The following is an 18766-nucleotide window of genomic DNA, read 5'->3' as shown; positions in this document are numbered from 1 at the left end:
AATAGCTTGTGTGAAAATGGCCATTTATAGTTTTAATTCTAATGAGCTCAGTTTATTTTCTAGGCAATGTAATTTAGAATAATAAAAGTACTTCTCCAGTTCTATATTTTGCCTGATTGTTAAAAAATGGTTTTAAGATTATTAATTCGAACTAATTTTCTATGCACCTGACTTATTTCTGAATCATTTATGAGTTTTTAAGTACTTTTTTCTTATTGTAAAAGGCAATGTCAGATATAGACATTATACATAAAACATATCTTCCCCTTGCAATGTTGTTCTCTTTCTGCTGTATTTATTCTGATTTATTTAAATTTGAAGCACTGGAGTAACAAAAGTGGAAATGAAATTTAACTAAGAGAATGAGGACTCATAAAAATGTATACTCTGCCTACACCCGTGAGTGCATGCTAATTTACAGCACTATTTATCTTAGCCCAGTTTTAAAAACAAAATCAAGTACAGTGTGAATCTATTTTCTCTCTCTTTGGGAGTACTCTATACTCTAGGATTCATTCAGTAGTTTCACTTATCTAAGTGCCCAGAACACGTTAAAATTGCAAAACGGAAACAAAAAATATCCTTATCTTTTATGTAGTAGGAATCACTTTGCTATTCATTATCGAGGCCCTCATAGGATTTTTTTCTGTATGTAAAGTTTATCCTTCCGAAAGGAAATACACAAGATTAGTTCCTCTTCCTTTGCTCCCGACGAGAGCCCTGCCCGTGGAAAGCTCTGACCCCCTCCGCGCTGCAAGCCTCGACAAGGCTGGTGCTGAGTCAGAACCTCCTTTTTCTCCCTGATGGGAGAACTCTTTCTCCCTCGAATTCATAAAGCTTCGCGGTGTTTCCAGTCTCCCTAGGGCCCGGGGGTGGGGACGGCGGCGGGCTGAAGCCCCCCCCCCATCCCCCCCCCCCCCCCCCCCCCCCGCACAGCAGTCCTGATGACAGCGCATTAAGTGCTTCCATGAAATAGGAAGACTTGGAGCTGGCCCAGGGTTGCCATGGAGCTCGCCGCGGAACCCATTATGTGCATACATGTGTGTGTATAAAACCACAGGCAACTGTGTTGGGGTCCCGGAGTGAAAATGTTTGTTATACGGCGGAGGCTTCCTGTTGACCCTTTTACAGAAGACACCTTCTCGTGGCTGCAGGAAGGTCGGCCACAGCGCGCGGGGCAACAGAGGCTAAGAACGGACACCAGCCCGGGAAGGCCCTTTCCAGGGCAACCGGGAGCGATCCAAGTCGGGGCCGTGATGGGGCTGTGGGCGAACCGCTTGGCCCTCTGCAAGGCAGGCACGGCCCGCGGGGCGACCCCGGTGCTGAGCCAGGAGGGTCGGAGAGGTCGGGGTCCCTGCCCCGCCGGGACTGGGGGCTGCTTGCAGTCAGACTCCTCGCCTCAGTTTCCCCTGTGGGCGAGCCCCATCTGGGTAAGGTCCTGCCCCTGGGAAGCCCCTGTCAGTGCGGCCAGGCCTCACATGACCAAGGGTGGGGACTAGGTGACCGGGAGGCGCTGCTGCGAGCGCAACCGGACAGAAGCGGCAGGGGGCGCGTCGGACCTGAAGCAGGAGGGGCCGTTGCCCCCGGAATCGGCCGCGCCGCCCCGTGCCTGCTCGCCCTCATCCGTGCGCGCGACCGGCGCTCAGAACCCACTGGGCCGCCCGCCGCCCCAACCAGCTGTTCCTTTTCCCTGGGCTCCGGAGGGGCGCGCAACGCGACACGCGGTCCGCTCCCGGCTCCGAGCTCTGAGTCCTCCCAGAGAAGCGCGCCCCCGGCAGAACCTGCATATTAATGAGGGGCGGGGCGGGGGCGGGGCGGCGGGGGCGCGGCCTCGCGCCAGCGCGTGCCGCGACGCACCGCAGGGGGGCGGCGCGACTGTGAGGTGGCGCTGACGCACGTTCCGGGATTCTTAAGCGGCCAGGGAGGCGGTAGTGGCGTTGCCCGAGCCGGTCTCGGGAGGCGGCGCTGGCCGCCTCGAGGGGTGGCGGGGCTGAAGTTGGTGCCCCAGCCTCAGTCACGGTGTCCCTCTCACTGCGTCCCCCTCCTTCCACCGGGGCCGCGGCGCCCCAGATCTGGTGGCGGCTCAGGCGGGCAGCGGACGGGGCGCGTCTCCCCCCCGATGCCGCCGGCCTGATAAATGAGGGACTTCGGGTTTGGGGTGCTGCAGCCCGCCCCGCTCCGCAGCAGCAGCAGCGGCAGCCCCGGGTCCCTATTCGGCGGCGGGGCGTCCCGTCCTTACGCCGCAGCCGCCGCCCCGCTCCCCTCCGCCACGCCCTTCGGCCCGCTCTCGCCGCCGCCGCCTGTCACCGGGTTCTCGCAGGCCGCCTGCCCCTCCCCTGTCCCCCTCGGCGGCGGCGGTGGCGGCGCGGGCCGCCCGGCCGCCGCTTCCTCTTCCTCCCCGCGGCCGGCGCATCAGCAGACCGTGCAGGATGAGCTGCTGCCGGCGCTGACACAGCGCGCGGCGGCCGCGGACAAACTCCCCAGCCACCGCCCCGGCGGCGGCCCGAGCGCGGGTGTGACCCACCTCCTCCCCTCCCAGGACTTCACACCGAGTCTGCAGCACCCCGCCTCCGCCTCCGCCTCCGCCTCCGCCCGCTGTGGCTGCCGCACCGCCTCCCCGCAGGACTTCAGTAAGCGGCAGCGGCAGCAGCTGAGCGGCCAGAAGAGGAAAGAGTTCAGCCCGCCCCGCCCTCCGGACTCGCCGCCCCAGCGCCCGGGCCGGTTCAGCACGCCGCCGCCGCTCGCCCCGAGCCCGCAGCAGCAGCGGCAGCAGCAGCGGCAGCACTTCGCCCTCCCGCACCCGCAGCGCCTCCCGCCGCAGGACCTCGCCCCGCGGCAGCGCCCGGCCGACTTGCCCCCGCTCCCGCAGCTCCAGCCTTCGCCGCCCGCAGCCGCGCGGCGCCGCCACGGAGGCGCGGGCGAGGGCAGCGCCGCCGAGCCCCCCGATGCGGGCTTGGCCCCCTCGACGCCGCCGGTGAACCCCGCGCCGGACCCCATGGAGTCGCCCAACCACCCTCTGCTCAGCAGCCCCAGCAGCCTCCTGCCCGGCGGGGCGCTCGGCGCGGGCGCCTTCAGCAGCCTGCAGAGCCCGGACCTGCCGCACCCGGGCGGCGGCGGCGGCGGCGGGGGGCCCCCGGGAGGTGGCGGCGGCGGCGGCCCCGCGTCCCCGCCGCCGGTGCCCGGCTTCGGCACCCCCTGGTCCGTGCAGACCGCGTCGCCGCCGCCCCAGCCGCAGCCGCCGCCGCCGCCGCCGCCCCAGCAGCAGCCGCCGCCGCCGCCGCCCCAGCAGCCGCCGCCGCCGCAGCAGCAGCAGCAGCCGCCGCCGCCGGGCTCCGCGGCCGCCGCCCCGGGGGGCAGCGGCGGAGGCTCGCTCGGCGCCCTGCCGCCGCCCAGCCCCGACTCGGAGAACGGCTTCTACCCGGGGCTGCCGTCGTCCATGAACCCGGCCTTCTTCCCCGGCTTCTCGCCCGTGGCCCCGCACGGCTGCGGCGGCGGCGGCGGCGGCGGCGGCGGCGGCTTCGGCGGCCCCTTCTCGGCGCCCGCGGGGCCCGCGCCGCCGCCGCCCGCCATGAGCTTACCTCCGCAGCAGCCCGCCCCGCCCGCGCCGCCGCCGCCGCCGCCGCCCAGCCGGAGGTCGCCCGTCAGCCCGCAGCTCCAGCAGCAGCACCAGGCGGCCGCCGCGTTCCTGCAGCAGCGGAACTCCTACAACCACCACCAGGTGCGGCGGGCGGCGGGGCCGGGAGGGGTGCGGGGCGCCGGGCGCGGCCCCCGGGGGCCCGGGAAGGAGCGACGAGGGACGCGGGGACCGGCAGGGCGGAAAGCGACGGGGCTCGGGACGCTAGTCCCCGGCCGGCCGGGCGGCCCCGGAGGCGGGTGCGCGCTCCAAGCCGGGCGCGCGGTCTCTGCCCCGCGACGTGCCCCGGCTCGGAGCCGCTGTCCTGGTGCCCGGGCGTCCGGGGCCCCAGAGTCGCGCGCGCTCGGGCGGCGGCCTCGGAGGCGCGGCCGTGGGAAGCGAACTGGGGGAGGAGGGCGATGGTTCCCGGGGACGGCGCGGGCCGTCCGGCGAGGGGACCCGCGGGAAGGCGTCTTCCCTCGGGGGTGTTTCGTTCCTCGCTGGCCAGCGAGGGGCATCGCGGGGGAGGCGGCGTCGGAGTGTGTGGGGGGCGGGGGGGACGAGCGGCCCCCGGGTCCCCAATTAGCTGCGCCCGGCGCTGTCAGGTCCTGCGCTGTTAGCGCTGGGGTCGCACTTCGCGGGGTCAAGAGCTCCTCGGAGCCCTGGGTGGGCGTGGGGCCGGGGAGGCCTCCGGGAACGGGAACGGCGGCGGGAGCCCGGGCCGCGGAGGGGACACCGCAGGCGCGTTGTGTTCCTTCTGAGCCGACCGGCGTTTATTGCAGCGATCGCCCTGCTCACGGCCATGCCCGTGACGGCGGGGGCAGAGGCCCGCGGACTGGACCGAACCGGTGCCCGCCGCCGGCCGGAACTTCCCGGCCGGGTCACGTGGGCAGCGGGGCGCCTTTGGTGGGGGGGGGGGCACTGTCCGCGCTGCCCCGGGGGGCGGTTGGCAGCTCCTGCCCGCGGGGTGGAGAGAGGCGCGCAGCTGCCGCCGGGTCCCTGGCCTGCCCCGCAGCGGGGGCCGCGGCGTTCGGGAGCCCCATGCCCCCGGCCGTGATCACGATCTGGGCCACCGCCCGTGAGGGTCGAGGTCTCGTTCTTTAACTCCGAACGTGCCGCAGAAAATGGTAGGTGTCCTTCAGTGCCTGAAGACACAGCGCGGAGCGTCCCAAGGCCGCGGATCGCTGTCGCCGTGGAGCGAAGTGCTGCTTTTTCGTGAACAGAGGGAGGGCGGGGCGGGGGCGCGAGAGGTCACAATGTCGTCGCGGGACATCGGGTGTCGGGTCGCGCTGGGAGAGGCGGGCAGCGCGCGCTGGGCCCGCGTGGGGGGCGAACCCCGGCGGTGTGTGCGTGACTGTATCCGCGTGTAAACGGGCTTCAGATGCCTACTCCCTACCAGGGTGCTTTTAAAATTTTTTATTTTTTTCTTTGACGACGCAGGTTTATTTGGAGGGTGCTGTTTTTACTGACTTAGGGTAGCTGTAGGGCCCTTTGGGGCTCCAGGTTAGCACAGAATTATCCAAGTGTAAGGTTTTCATGATATAATTGCTAATCATTAATACAGTGTAAAAGCCTACGCCTCTAGGCGGCTTCTGGTGGATTTTCCATTCTTTGGTGACATAACTTTTTTGCCACAAGTTCTAGTTTTGAATATCATTTACTTTTCAAAATGAATGAAGTTAATGGAGGCTTGTATTAAAATCTTTACCGGAATAACCAAAGCATATAGTTGTTTATTTTTATATATCTCAGTGGATCCACCTATGGGTAATATTAGATAATTGCTTGACAGTTCATGGATAATTAAGTGAAAGAAACAAAAAGTCTTCACAAGAAACTACAAACACTGTAATAAAAGAGCTTAAGAGTTTAGTAAACAGTGCTGAAAATAATACCTTTCTTACAATGCCCCTATTTCCAAAAGGCTTTTATAAATTTGTACAACAGAATAATACCAAATCTTATTGTTCACTTTTGCAGTGATACAACTTATTTTGAAAACTTAAAGTCTAAATATTTCACCCATATGGTTGGTGTATTTTGATTTAAAAAAAAATCTTTTTACTTGTGTGCCTACCAGAATGTGATTGCTTTGAGATCATAATGTAGGGTATGTCTTTAAGTATCTTCAAAGTTAATTTCAATTTAAATATATTTTTTTCTTCATGTTTATCATGTGCATTGTTCTCTCTGATGGGAAAAGAAGTAACTGCGTGCTTATATTTTAGTAATTGTTATGAAATACCTTCTTGATTCATTATAACTTATAAAAAACAAGAGGATGCAGACTCGCCTCATATTCAATGACTTGATATAGCAAGGTCTCTAGCCTAGAATTTTTTGTAAACTAGTTAAGGATATATTCTTGTATATTATGTATTTCATTATTTAAAGATCATATAAACTCTTAGTTCAGGTCTAAAATTTGAATTTTAATTATAAACTCTTTAAATGCCTATAATTTAAAAAGATATGTTTTTCCCAGCCTCTTCTGAAACAATCTCCTTGGAGCAACCATCAAAGCAGTGGCTGGGGCACTGGAAATATGTCCTGGGGAGCGATGCATGGCAGAGATCATCGTAGAACTGGAAACGTGGGAATTCCAGGAACTATGAATCAGATATCTCCGCTGAAAAAGCCGTTTTCTGGTAATGTCATAGCACCACCGAAATTTACTCGCTCTACTCCGTCACTGACGCCAAAATCTTGGATTGAAGATAATGTGTTCAGAACAGACAACAATAGTAATACACTCTTGCCCTTACAGGTAAGAATGGCATGTCAATGGCCTTATTTCTGATGTTAACCTTTCAAAATTGGAAATTGGGTGGTGGTGGGGGGGTAGTAAAATTAACAGATTAAAAAAGAGGAAGTTTTAGTTTTTAAGCATATATAATTTTATTATCAAAGGATAAAATACCTATAAGAAGAATATTGACACTATAAAAATTCTTTAAGCATGTGATAGAAAACAAGCTTCATAAAATGTAGAAAAACCTGCTGTATTTATTAAATGCATATTAAGCTTTTAATTGGCAACTCCTTAAGAATGCCTTAATTTATTAATCTTTAATTAATTAATCTTTAATGGGCCACCCAAATGAGGGTCTCCTACAGTATAGCTAAACTAAAATGTTTGTAATCATGCATAGATTCGACTATGATCTGATCGGCTGTATGTATATTAGAATACGCTTAGTACAGCTGTGATTATGGAAGAATAATATTAGGGCTTTTTACATCGAATTGAAATGTGTCTTCACTGGTTCGATGACTATTTTTTTCTAGAATGGCCTAATAGTTATGATGATTGACATTTTTTTCAGACCTTTTCAGGTTAATGAAACTTCCTTATGGCTATTTAAAATGAGACACTTTTTCTCTCTAAAACCTTTAGAAGACAGAATAAAAATAGAAAGAACTTTGTTCTTTGTTTTCTTCCTTTTTTTTTTCTGTTTGTTTGTGGATGGGTATGGGGAAAGAACTGCTTATTTCTGATGAAAACTTCTATGCTATTGAAGGTGAGATCTAGTTTGCAGTTGCCAGCTTGGGGCTCAGATTCACTCCAAGATAGTTGGTGCACTGCAGCCGGAACATCCAGAATAGACCAGGTAGGCTGCACAGTGTATATTTTTCAGGATTTTGGCTAGGACTTTAGCATTTATATTATGAGGAGGATTTCTAATTTACTTTCCAATTATACCTATTTAAGCATATGTCAGAAAACATAAAAGCAATTTATAGCATCAGTTGACAAAGTAATATAAAATGCTTTATTTTTATATTGAAAAGTGATTTATAATCATTTTCATATTTCCAAAACATAATAAATTTGTGGGAAAAGGAATTATATACCCAAGAGCACCTGGCTTTAAACATCAGTCAAATGGAACAGATTTTCATTTCTTTCCAGAATTATTTGCAATTAGATAAAAAATCGTATGTTTACCTAATCTCCAACTGTACATTTCATCTGTGTTTTCCAGAATTCTTTAGTAAATTTTTTCATGAAATCTGCTACATTGGTCTTGAGATACATTTCTTAGAAAACCCTATTTTACATCATTTGTTTCAACTTGATAAAAAACTATGATAGAGTGTTTTTTTTCTAAATTTTGTTACTACTCTTATATACTATATTCCTAGTAATCAGTTTCCTAAGGAAAAACCCTGAGTAAGAAAACTGGGAGTCAGTCTTAAATTATTGTCAAGCCCTTCGTGGTTACAAAATGCTCTCTCTTCCTGTGGACTGAATTTGAGTGTGTACGGGGTTACTAAGTGATGAGAATTATTCCAGGATAGATAGAAAACCCAGTCCTTACATATGAGGGTTCTTTCTACAAAACCCAAGTTTGAATGAGCTCGGAGTTGACATTACGGGAGTCTACTGAATGGAGCTATGTAACCCTTAGTTGATTTGTCAACATGAGATGATTTTGCAAGGATTATATAAATAAATAATTCCTTTGCAAATAGCATTCTGATCTTCAGGGTTGGCAGTAACTTCAATAATCAGCCCCTTAACACTTGTTTTAGACAAGTGCTACCTATTTACCAAAGTAGTCCTGCTAGGATCTCCATTTAGAAATAAGTAGTTATCTCATGTAAATTGTAATTTATTGTCTTGTTAATGTAAGTTATCTATTCATCTATTTCCACTCTTTCACCCTGGTTCTGTTAAGCCATATTAGTGTCCTTTTTATGTTGTTCAAATTGAATATATAAATGCCTAGGAAATGGTACGTTACAAGAGAAAAGATGTGATAATTATTCTGAAGGTGGCAAGGAACGTATTTTTAGAACAGAAGAGACAAAATTAGTCCAAGAGAATACGATACACATAAAGAGAGATTGGTATCTCCACAGAAGAAAAAAGACAAATGAGCTGCCATATAAAGGTCCATAGGTTGGCAGAGGCATATGTTGAGAAAATAGGTTATTGAGATGGTGGCAGTTGGTGAAGTGTTAGAGGACAGAGGTGATAAGGAGAGGAAAGTGAGCAAACTGGGCTCTGCAGAGGTGCCCCTGGGGCTGCCCCTGGGTGAGGGCCCCTGGCCATCCCACTTAAACTTCAACCAAGGCTACTCTGCTTTACCTATTTTATAATCTAGAATTTTATGTAAATTCATTTTGGTGATTAAAGTTTTTGTTTTGTTTCCTTTTGTAAATTGCTGAGATATTGGCATTCCCTGTGGACGCGTTGAGCAAGAGGTGTGATATGATAAGTTGAAGACAGTGATGAAAAAATAAGATAGTAAAAGTGAACTAAACTGGAAGGAACAGTTCTTTGAAACCCAGATCATATTCCACTTCTCACAGTTTTTATGACGTATGACACAGTTTGTGAGCCTTCGTCTGCTGGGTCATAGTTTCATTATAAAAGGAGGCCTTCAGCTAGGTCATACAGGGCTTTTTAGCTCTTATACTTTCTCTGATCTCTTTTGGTCATTTCTTTTTCTCCTTTCTGCTCCCTGCCCCTTACTACCCACCCTTGCCCCTTATTTTTAGACACCAAGGGTCTTGGTTTATTGGGGGGAAAGGATGGATATTGATTCCAAGCAGTAGGGCTTGGGGCAGGGGGAGGGCCGTGTATGACCTCTTAGCTGGTCTTGAAAACAATGTTGTGGTCTCCTTTGAGTACCCTGAGGGTACTTATACAAAATTTGTTCTGTGTTTCTCCGTGAAAGGTTGAGGTACATATTTGAAGTTGGGGTTCTTAAAAATACAGCAGCAGCTACAAACTGCAGTTGGTATTTTAACCCATTGGGTAGTTCCTCACTGTTTTATAAAGTTAAAATTATATACAATACTTATGTACATGAATATCTGGAGAGATTATGTTATTCTTTAATTATTTTGTATCATATACAACATTTTAATATTAATAAATTTTAGTTAACAAATACATTATTTTAAAACATTTAAGGTTGCATTTCCTTTAATCTCAAATTGATTAGGCCTAAAAAATACTAAATTCTAGAAATATTAATTCTTATAATTGGATACTTCAGGCCTTACCTGTAATTCATCAGTAAATGGGAAAGAAATAGTTTTATAGGTTGGTTTTATTTAAGGTATATGTAAAATTTGGGGGGCTGGCATGTTATTATTTTAAATAATCCATTTTTATGGAAGATACTAAAATTTTAAACTTAAAAAACAAATATAAGTTTTATGCACATTTCTAACTTTAAAATGAATATTAGGTATCTCTTAATATCTTTAAGGCTAAGAATTACTTTTATTTAAAACTCTGTTGGCTAGTTACCCTTGCAAGAAATCATATTAAAAAATGTGAATTCTAAATTACCTTAAAATTGAATTTCCTGCCCTCACTGGTGTGGCTCAGTGTGTTGGGCATCATCCCCAAAACTGAAAGGTCACCAGTTCGATTCCCCGTCAGGGCACATGCCTGAATTGGGACCCCGGCCCTCAGTTGGGGGTGTGCAAGAAGCAACTGATCAATGTTTCTCTCCCTCTCTTTTTCCTTTTCTTCCCCTCTCTCTAAAAATAAATAAATATTTTATTTTATAATTTATTTAAATAAAATTGAATTTCTTTTTATGTTTCCTATCCTGTGTTCACTTCTTTAATTGTACTAGATATATTCTTAAACCAATATTTTCTACTTGCCTCTCCATTTTCTTTAACTCTTGTGGGTATTAGAATACCTTTGGCCATTTGGGCCCTTTAAATTGTTTTTAAAAATTCAGAATCACTGTTATAGCTCTTTGTTGAAGATCAGGATAATAAAGGAGGCTTAAGAAGTGAATGTTTACTACGTATGTGGTAGTGTTTTAATTATCCTTGAGATAAATGAGGGGAAATACTATTCTTTACCATTAAACAGGTGGAAGCCCAGTGGGATAAAGAGGGGGTATCTGCCATGGAACAACTAGAGAATAGGAGAGAATAGGAGATTGAGTGCCGGTTGTATAGTAAGGCAGAGGAGCACAGCACACGCTGCTAATGAGTGCCGTGCAATAGCAGTGTGTGATCAGGAGTGGGTAATCAGTATTAAAATTGAGGTAATATTAACACAACTTCGCCTTTATTTTAAAACTTGAGAACTAAACCCCAAAATACAATGAATTCTTTCTGGTTAGAAGAATACATGCGCAAGCCTCTGGTATATCTTTACCTATGAGGATATAGGCTTTTCTATAACCTGTCTTCTTTTTCTTTGGGAGAATACTTCATTGTCAAGAGGGAAAGTTTCTACTTGACCACTTCCTTTTTTTTTTGAAGAACAGGATTTTGAATCTATCAAAGCAAAAATATGACATCCCACTGAAAAGTTCCTTTTTAATTGAAATTTCTCTTGTACTAATTGTAATGTCATTGACTTCCTTATTTTTCAGTGTGTGTAATCTCTTCATAGGCCATCCTTTTTAAGATTAGGGTTACTTTGTGTTTTTGGTGTTTTTCAGTTTTTTAGGATTTGATTGTCACTTCTGTATGTCTTTGTGGCAAACGTCTGGGTTTACAAAAACTGATAAAATATTACAATATAAGATAGTATAGTTTTTCCACTAATGCATTCTAATTTTTGCCTGCTCATTGTTGTGGGATTCTGTAATCTCTGTATCTCAAAGCCCATTTAGTTGATTCTTTGCCAGATGGTTTTTATATTTAAATAGATTGGAGTAAACTTTGTAGAGATTCTTATGTGAAATGTCTTGGCCGTCTTTAAAGTCATGTAGTAATAAATGTAAGTTACATTGTTGTGATTTTTCCATTTATGCTAATCCATATTGGTGTGTTTATGGTTACTTTAAAATGGTTTCAGGATTCCAGTTTAGTTTTTAAACCAATGCCTATTTTGTGAGCATAGACTTTTCTAATAATTGTATTTCAGAAGGATGGATGAGTGTTTGTTTTATAATCACATTTGTTTCTGGGTTTTTTTTTTAATGTCATTATCTTGATTCCTCACATTTTATTTAATGAAATTATATGTATTTTTGATCACATAACTATAGGTCTCATTAAATTCAAAGAGCAGTGTTGGGATGTCATGAGCTCTTTGCCCGCTCAAGGCTATTTTTTATTTGGTGCTTTAAAAATCATGTGGGATGCAGCTGATGAGTAACAAAGTAAAACTAAGCTAATAGTTTTAAAGTAGCTTTGCTGTTTTCTTTGCTAAAGTAGGACTTTGTTTCATGATGAAAGACTTGTTTGGGGACCTTGTAAGTAGGCCTCTCACTATTTCAGTTGGATGTAGGCATTAAAGCTGAAGCTATGAATAATATTGTACATACAACATTTTTGTAATATAACATTTGGCATTGATTGTATAGTGGTCACTAATACAACCTATTGAAACAGACTCTGTAGATGGGTCCCAGCAATCCGTGTTTAACAAGCCTTCCAGATGATTCTGAAGCGTGCTCAAGGTTGCGAACCTCTGTTATATAGCTCAGTTATTCTCAAGGTCTCCCTCACCAATCAAGGTCTCTGTCCTAGTGAACCTGTGATTTACCTAAGGAATCTAAGTTAAAATAAGGAGTTAAACTATAGTTAATAGGCGATAAAGTTGGAATAAGATCCTCTAGTCTGGTATTCTTTTCGTCATTCAGTGTTACTTTTCACAGTTAAATTCTTCGACAGCAACTTGTTTATAGTACTGACTCCGGTTCCCTAGCTTTAAAAAAAGCTCACAACCCCAATTTAAATGTCAAAGTAGAGTAAATATATCAGCGTATTCTCAGGAAAGCTTCTTATGTTTTTCTTCAGCTTTCTAAAAACTGGTTCTGAATGTTCTCTGGATTGTACACTCTTTGGAAAACTGATGAAACCCATAAACCTTTCTTCAGGAAAAAAATGATGTGTACATGCACGTACAGAGGGTTGTATATAACTTCAGAGATTTCATGATCCTTCTTGAAGCTCATGGACCCTGGTTAAGAAGTGCCAAAGTCTGATTTATGTGGAGGCTTTTTTTCCACTTGTCGTTTTCTTCTTTTTTCTTTTTTCCTGTGTTAATCATTTTTTGAGTTAAAAATGGCCTGCCTGCCTCCCCCTCATATTCATGCGCTTGCACAAACACATACACACACACACACACACACATGCACATAAATGGATGGGGATTAGTGCTGATATATTTTGGTAAAAATCTCCCTGGTGATTTGGGAGGCATGGGCTAGAGCTTGCTGTGGTAGTTCCCCATATGCATTGGTTCACGTACATTGATTGTATATTGAGCAGAGTACTGTATAAAATTCATGAATGTAAAAGAACCTACTAGAGAGATTGAATATTCAGCAAACGAGGCTTCTAATGACACAGAAGACTTTGTTCTGAGACTTGATGACCTAGGAAGCTTCATGAAAGGAGAATTCTGTTGCTCCCCTACCTACCTTTTTGCAAAGGAGGCGGATGGGAGGAAAGTTACAAATGCAGAGAACAATATGTGAGGACTTTAGAGAGCAGGACTTGGATAGAGGTATTCTAGGTGTTAGTCTTTGTTTTGAAATTGGTTCTTCATGCTTTTGATCTTTTACATGTAATGTTTATACATTCATTATTGTTAAATTCTAAGTCAAATAACATACAATGTTTGATAGATGTTTAAGGTATGGTGCAATTGAATTAACTCCTTTCCCCAAAAAAGTTCAAATGCCAGTCTTCGTAGAAACATGATAAAAGTTTAGTTGTTAAATAACAACTAAAAATGTTTTCTGCGTGTATCACATTTTAGAATCTTTATAATCTGAGACTGATAGCAATAGAAATTGTTTTACTGTATTGCATTAATACTGTCAATGAAATAAGATTACTTTTGATATGTGATTTTGGACATAAATTAAGTATAGTATTCTTCACTATGCGAGGTGTAGTTTACAAGATTCTTAGTTACTGGTATTGTCTTGGAATGTAAACTGATTAGTAATATTAATCGAATGTTCTGTTTTATGTAAAAAGATTAAGATAGTATATTCATCATCACTTTTTTAAAAAATTACATAGATTATATTGAGTCTTTTTTCTCTCTTCTCTTTTAGGACCGAAATAGAATGTACGACAGTTTGAATATGCACTCTTTGGAAAATTCCCTTATTGATATTATGAGGGCGGAGCATGATCCTCTTAAGGGTAGGTGACTTTAAAAATATCCTATTGCCCACCACTTTGTCTGCTTGTCTTACCATTTTTCATATGAAAGAAGCTCAGCTTGAGTAGCACTAAGTACCACCCATGCCACCTATAAAATTCTGCTACAACTGTTAATGAGAACCTTGGTGAAATGTCATACTTTTTCTTTTGTAACCTATTTCCATTTATGCCGATTTATACAGAGAGAAATGGAAACCCATCTCTCTGGGTTTATTTTTTAAGAAAGAGCCACTCTTTATAGAGACACTCTGCAGTTCACCAGAGGGTAAGGAATGGATCTAAAAGTATATAGTATAATCATTTTTCTAAAATTCTATCCAGTACAGAAATTTAAAAAAAAAAAAAAATTCTTGAGAGTACTTTCATTCACAATTTGCAGTGATTCCAACCTAGAATTGTCATTGGTTAACTTCCTTTCTTATTTTTCTTCTTCATATCATACGAGTTTTGAAAGGCGGTATTTATGGTAGTCTCCCTGAGGTAGAAAACAGCTCTTCAAAAAGTTGGGGCAAATTATGAAAAAGAATCAGCCTCACTGATCTTACAGTATCAACCTTATTGTTGACTAACTATCTGAAGAAATTTTATTAACATTATCTTTTTCATTTGTCTCTAGTAATTACTTTAGATTTCTTTTTAAATGTATCACATAGCCTTTTATATTAATGGTGAAAATCTTGCAAACTGTGAGACAGTGATGAGAAATATTAGTTATCTATTGCTGCATAATAAAGTGTGCCAGAATTTAGCAGCTTAAAACAACAATCAGCATTTATTACCTCATGCAGTTTCTGTGAGTCATGAATTCAGGAGCAGCTTAACTGGTTGGTTTGGCTCATTGAACCAAAACCATGAGTTACTTTGTAATCTTCCTACGTTTTTAATTCTGTCAAGCCAAGTAAGAACTCCCTTACAAACTTGAACCTACAAACTCTAGAACTTCAGTGTTGGCAGCAAGGGGGTGACTCCGGGCTGACTTGGCAGTACTGATCAGATACGTAAACATTTTTGTCTCATGTCTGCATTTTGCTGGTGAAGAAATTTCTGGTTTTCCTACTTTCTTAATTTGTAAGGAGCTTGAGAAGATCAAGGAATCATTAGTGATTATTGACAACATGTGGCAAAGGTAATTCTCATAAGCTAATGAAGACAGAGTACTTTATTTTGGGTAAATATTTCTTGTTTCTAACCAGAATCTAGTCTATTTTTTTAAAATATTTGTATGATATTGGGCTCTTGTTCTTTTTCACTTTTATGTTGACAGTTCCAGTAGCATTTGTCTTGGATCCACTTTTTAAGAATAGAATCCAGTAGCTTCTGATTATGAAGAATTTCTATTTCCTTGACTATCCGAAAAGAAAACTCTTAGAAATTTTAATACAAAATAAAGCCAACATTAACTATTACTGACAGACAATGAAAAGTTTTTCATGTTGCTTCTCCCAGTCTTCTTTAAAAAGGCCCTTTGAAGATGTTGAGAGAAAACATTCTCTGTTAATTATCTGTCTTTCTTTTTCTCTGGCCTGTGTTACAATGAAAGTGGAAAGAAACCTTAGAAAGACTTTGAAAAAGAAATTGGAAGCAGCACAAGGCTAAGAGGAATTAATTAATTTTAAAAAAATCAAGTGAATTCAAAATTTTTTATTAGAAAAATTATCTTCGGCCATGATGAGAAAGGGCAAAGCATGCTCACCACCACCCTTAGCAATCACAGTGACAGATCTTTTCTAATTGGAGCATTTTATATTCCACATTTATTGTGGCAGGGAATAAAAAGGAAAAAAAAAAGCATTTGAGAAACCTGTACATAGAAGAAAGAAGTAAGGCTAGTACTTCCACGAATAGCTGCCATCTACCTGTTTAACATTATCTTGATACCCAAGTGCTGCCATGTGAAGTTTTTTCTTGCTTCCCTCACGAGCGCAGACTCTACTCGCCTCTGGTGTCATATTGTCTGTCTTCTTCCTACACTCTGATCATTTTGTGGTTTTTAGGGGGGTGGGGGTGGGGGCTGGACCTTAGGAGAATTTGCTAAAGCAAGGCTGTGACTAATGGAAGAACCAGTTTCTAACTGGTTTGTTTTCCCTTCTTCCCGTTCCTGATCTTCAGGACAGCACCTTAGGGCTACCTTATCTCTTCTGTCTCCTCTGTTAATCCCATTCAGAAAATCCTGTCTTCTGTTTGATACAAAGAGATTCTTTTTTTCCAAAAAATAGGATGAATCTAATTTTATCCTTTTTCAGTGTTTTCAGACAACCAGTTACTTTTGTCTTCCTTATGGAATCTAGTAAAAATAAATAAATAAAAAGGAGGAGGAGGGAGTGGTAGGGTAAGCTTTTTTTAATGAATTACTTGTTTCCCTTTATATTCATGGTGAAAGTTTCTTCAGCTATTTCTTTATGAACTTGAGTGATGAGAGCTATTAGTTATTTTTTGCTGCATAACAAATTAGCCCTAAATTTAGCAGCTTAAAACAAGAATAAATATTTATCTCACACAACTTCTGTGGGTTAGAATCAGGAGCACTTTCGCTGGTTGGTTCTGGCTGAGGCTATATATAGTCTTCTGACAGGCTGAGGGGGGCTGCAGGATCCCTTTCCAAGGTGGCTCACTCAGGAGGCTGTTGGCAGGAGAGCTCTGTGAATCACCCTGTGGGCTTCCCACAGGACCCTGAAGTGTCCTCATGGTGTAGGTGCTGGATGCCCCCAGAGAGAACGGTAAAACTCATAGGGAGTACCCCGATGTCTCTGACCTAGCCTGAGAAGTCTCACACCATCATCCCACGACACCCTGCTAGCCACCTGAGTCAGCCCTGCTCGCCTGGGAAGGCTGTGCACTAGGAGGCAGGGCTCCATGGAGGCTGTCATGGAGGCTGGCTTCCACCGAGCTGGAAGGCAGGAACTGTAAGGGTGCATTCACTTCTGCGTTTCTGAAGGAAAAGAGGAACCACTCAAGGTGAGAGTCAGTGTCAGTAGAAAGAACAGCAATCAAGCAGATCTCTGGAATCCAAAGTATGTCTCTGTCAGATTACTGGCCTGGCTGAAAACTGATTGTACTAACAGAAGGAGCCTCCCGTTCCTCCTTATGCCTAAAATACTTCACTACAGCTTGCTTCTGCTTCCCCCTCCCCACTGCTTTTTACAGGTCAGTAGCGAGCCTTCATTGTTTGCTGTTCAGGTTTTCGTGGTTTAGCACATCAGGTGGGTAGGGTCATGTCTTGTTGGAGCTCTATAGATGAGAAGCGATGGCAGCCAGAGACTGAACTCTTGAGGACACTTTGTTCTGCTAAGTGTGCCTACTGTTCTGCCAGGCACTGTCCAAGACTCTGGCCACATGCATTGCAGGAGACAGACATGGTTTCTGTGCTTTTGGAACATATAGCTGTTGGGGAAAGAGAGAGCTTATAGTTATATGTATAATATATTAATATAACATTATATATATATAAGCATATAATATACTAATGTGTGAATATACTATATACATATAACTACAGAATGTCAAATACTATGAAGGGAGGATTATAAGGTGCAGCTGCTTAGGGAGATATTAAGTGGGAGAAGGGGCTACCTAATTTAGATGTGGAGTAAAGAAAGCTGAGACCTGAAACCTTAAGCAGCACAAAGAGGAAGAAGTACGTATTGGCAGAAAGTGTTCACTTGAGGAAGGGCCCAGATGTCGGGAAGAGTTTTCCACTTGAAGAACTGGAAGCAGGCTAGTCCTGGCGTAGCTCCTTTCCGGGAGCCTGATGCTGAGGGTGTCGCCCTGCTCAGCCCGCCCTCTGGACGGTGTGCCGTCTTCTGCTCTGGATCCAGAGCACTAACACACTGCTTCGCTGGCTCCTTCGTATGAGTGGCACTGACTATCTGTTTTGTTTATTGTGCAGGGATTTCTCATCATTAAATCCCATTTTCTGATGACTGTTTTGATTCTTGACAAATATTTTCCTTTCCAAAGAAACAAATGGTTAAAATAAAATAAAACTGCTTTGCCAAGTGCAGTTTTGTGGTTTTGCAGATGTTGTTTTGCATACCTATATGAAATAATCTGAGCCCTTTTTATGTATGTGTGGGTCAGTTCATTCTACTTTAAACAAAAGAACAAGACAGTGATAATTGTTAAGCTCTTTTCTCTCCCTGCCTCAGCAATTTGCAAAAAAGGTCTTACTGTGTAAGCATTTTTACCAAAAATTGCTTACCCCTTGCCCAAAGTATAAGGGCAAACAAAAAAACTTTAATTTCAGCTCATAAAAGTTGATATGAACATTGTAGGAAGAAATGCAGCTTATCTAACAGTTGCTGGGAGGATGTGTCTCAGCAGGTCACAACGCCGTTGCCAATGTTCCCTGAACAGTTAGAGGGAATTCAGGAGAAGGATTCAGAGCATGATTTTATGCCAACAAATGTTCAGAAGCGGATGCCTTTAAAACATTTTTTATTGATTCTGTCTTTTTGGATATCCAGCTTCCTTTTTATTACTTCACTGCTAAAAGCGTATTTTGTAAGGCTTCCGAAGTAAGAATTTCTGCTTTTTCTTTTTTTAAACAAAAATAGCCTCTGAGAAAATAAGGAATTACTTCCGTAAGGTGCTGAGTTGTGGTAGTACCAAATAGCCCTGCCTCTTCCCGTCCACCTTTGTTTTCCCGTGAGTCTCTTCACCTGAACTTAACATGAAATTGAAGTGCACAGTCACAAAATAACTTGTATGAACTGCTGAAAGTCTCTGGTGTGAGAACTTACACTTTAGACCTACAAACTTTTTAAGAGCGTGCTTGTCATGCAGATTTCAGGGCCCCCTTCCTAGAGGTTGTGCAATGCCTGTTGTTGGAGAAACTCTGGTAAAGGAGGACAAAATCAAAGAGATCCATGAAAAAATGTAAAATTATAGGGCATTTGTTAAAATACAGTGAAATGCAGAATAAAACTACCACCAGTAATGGACATATCAGAGCAGTTACAACCCTCCTCTTACTCTGCCCTCCCTCACTCTCTCTGACAGAGGGGACTGCGCTTCTCAGAGCTAATTTTACGTTTT

The 18766-nt window shown here is 44.7% G+C and overlaps 1 protein-coding gene across 5 annotated transcripts in view; it reads left to right on the top strand.

The window, feature by feature from the left end:
• Positions 1 to 1927: 1927 nt before the first annotated feature.
• CPEB2 (cytoplasmic polyadenylation element binding protein 2) overlaps positions 1928 to 18766 on the top strand; it is a 56133-nt gene continuing 39294 nt past the window's right edge. For 2 of the 5 annotated variants that reach the window (XM_090267062.1, XM_090267061.1), the window contains exons 1-4: positions 1928 to 3718; positions 6099 to 6380; positions 7135 to 7224; positions 13621 to 13711. In XM_090267062.1, coding sequence (XP_090123188.1) covers positions 2138 to 3718; positions 6099 to 6380; positions 7135 to 7224; positions 13621 to 13711 — 2044 coding nt within the window. In that variant the 5' untranslated portion in view covers positions 1928 to 2137. Of the gene's footprint in view, positions 3719 to 4661; positions 4741 to 6098; positions 6381 to 7134; positions 7225 to 13620; positions 13712 to 18766 lie in introns of those variants that run through there. The other 3 variants (XM_090267064.1, XM_090267063.1, XM_090267065.1) reach the window with 2 other exon arrangements.

Source organism: Furipterus horrens, unplaced genomic scaffold, assembly GCF_987537825.1.
Source record: "Furipterus horrens unplaced genomic scaffold, mFurHor1.1.pri manual_scaffold_2, whole genome shotgun sequence".
NCBI classification, from domain to species: domain Eukaryota; kingdom Metazoa; phylum Chordata; class Mammalia; order Chiroptera; family Furipteridae; genus Furipterus; species Furipterus horrens.
Note: the sequence above shows the minus strand (reverse complement) of the source record. Positions and strands in the feature narration are given on the sequence as shown.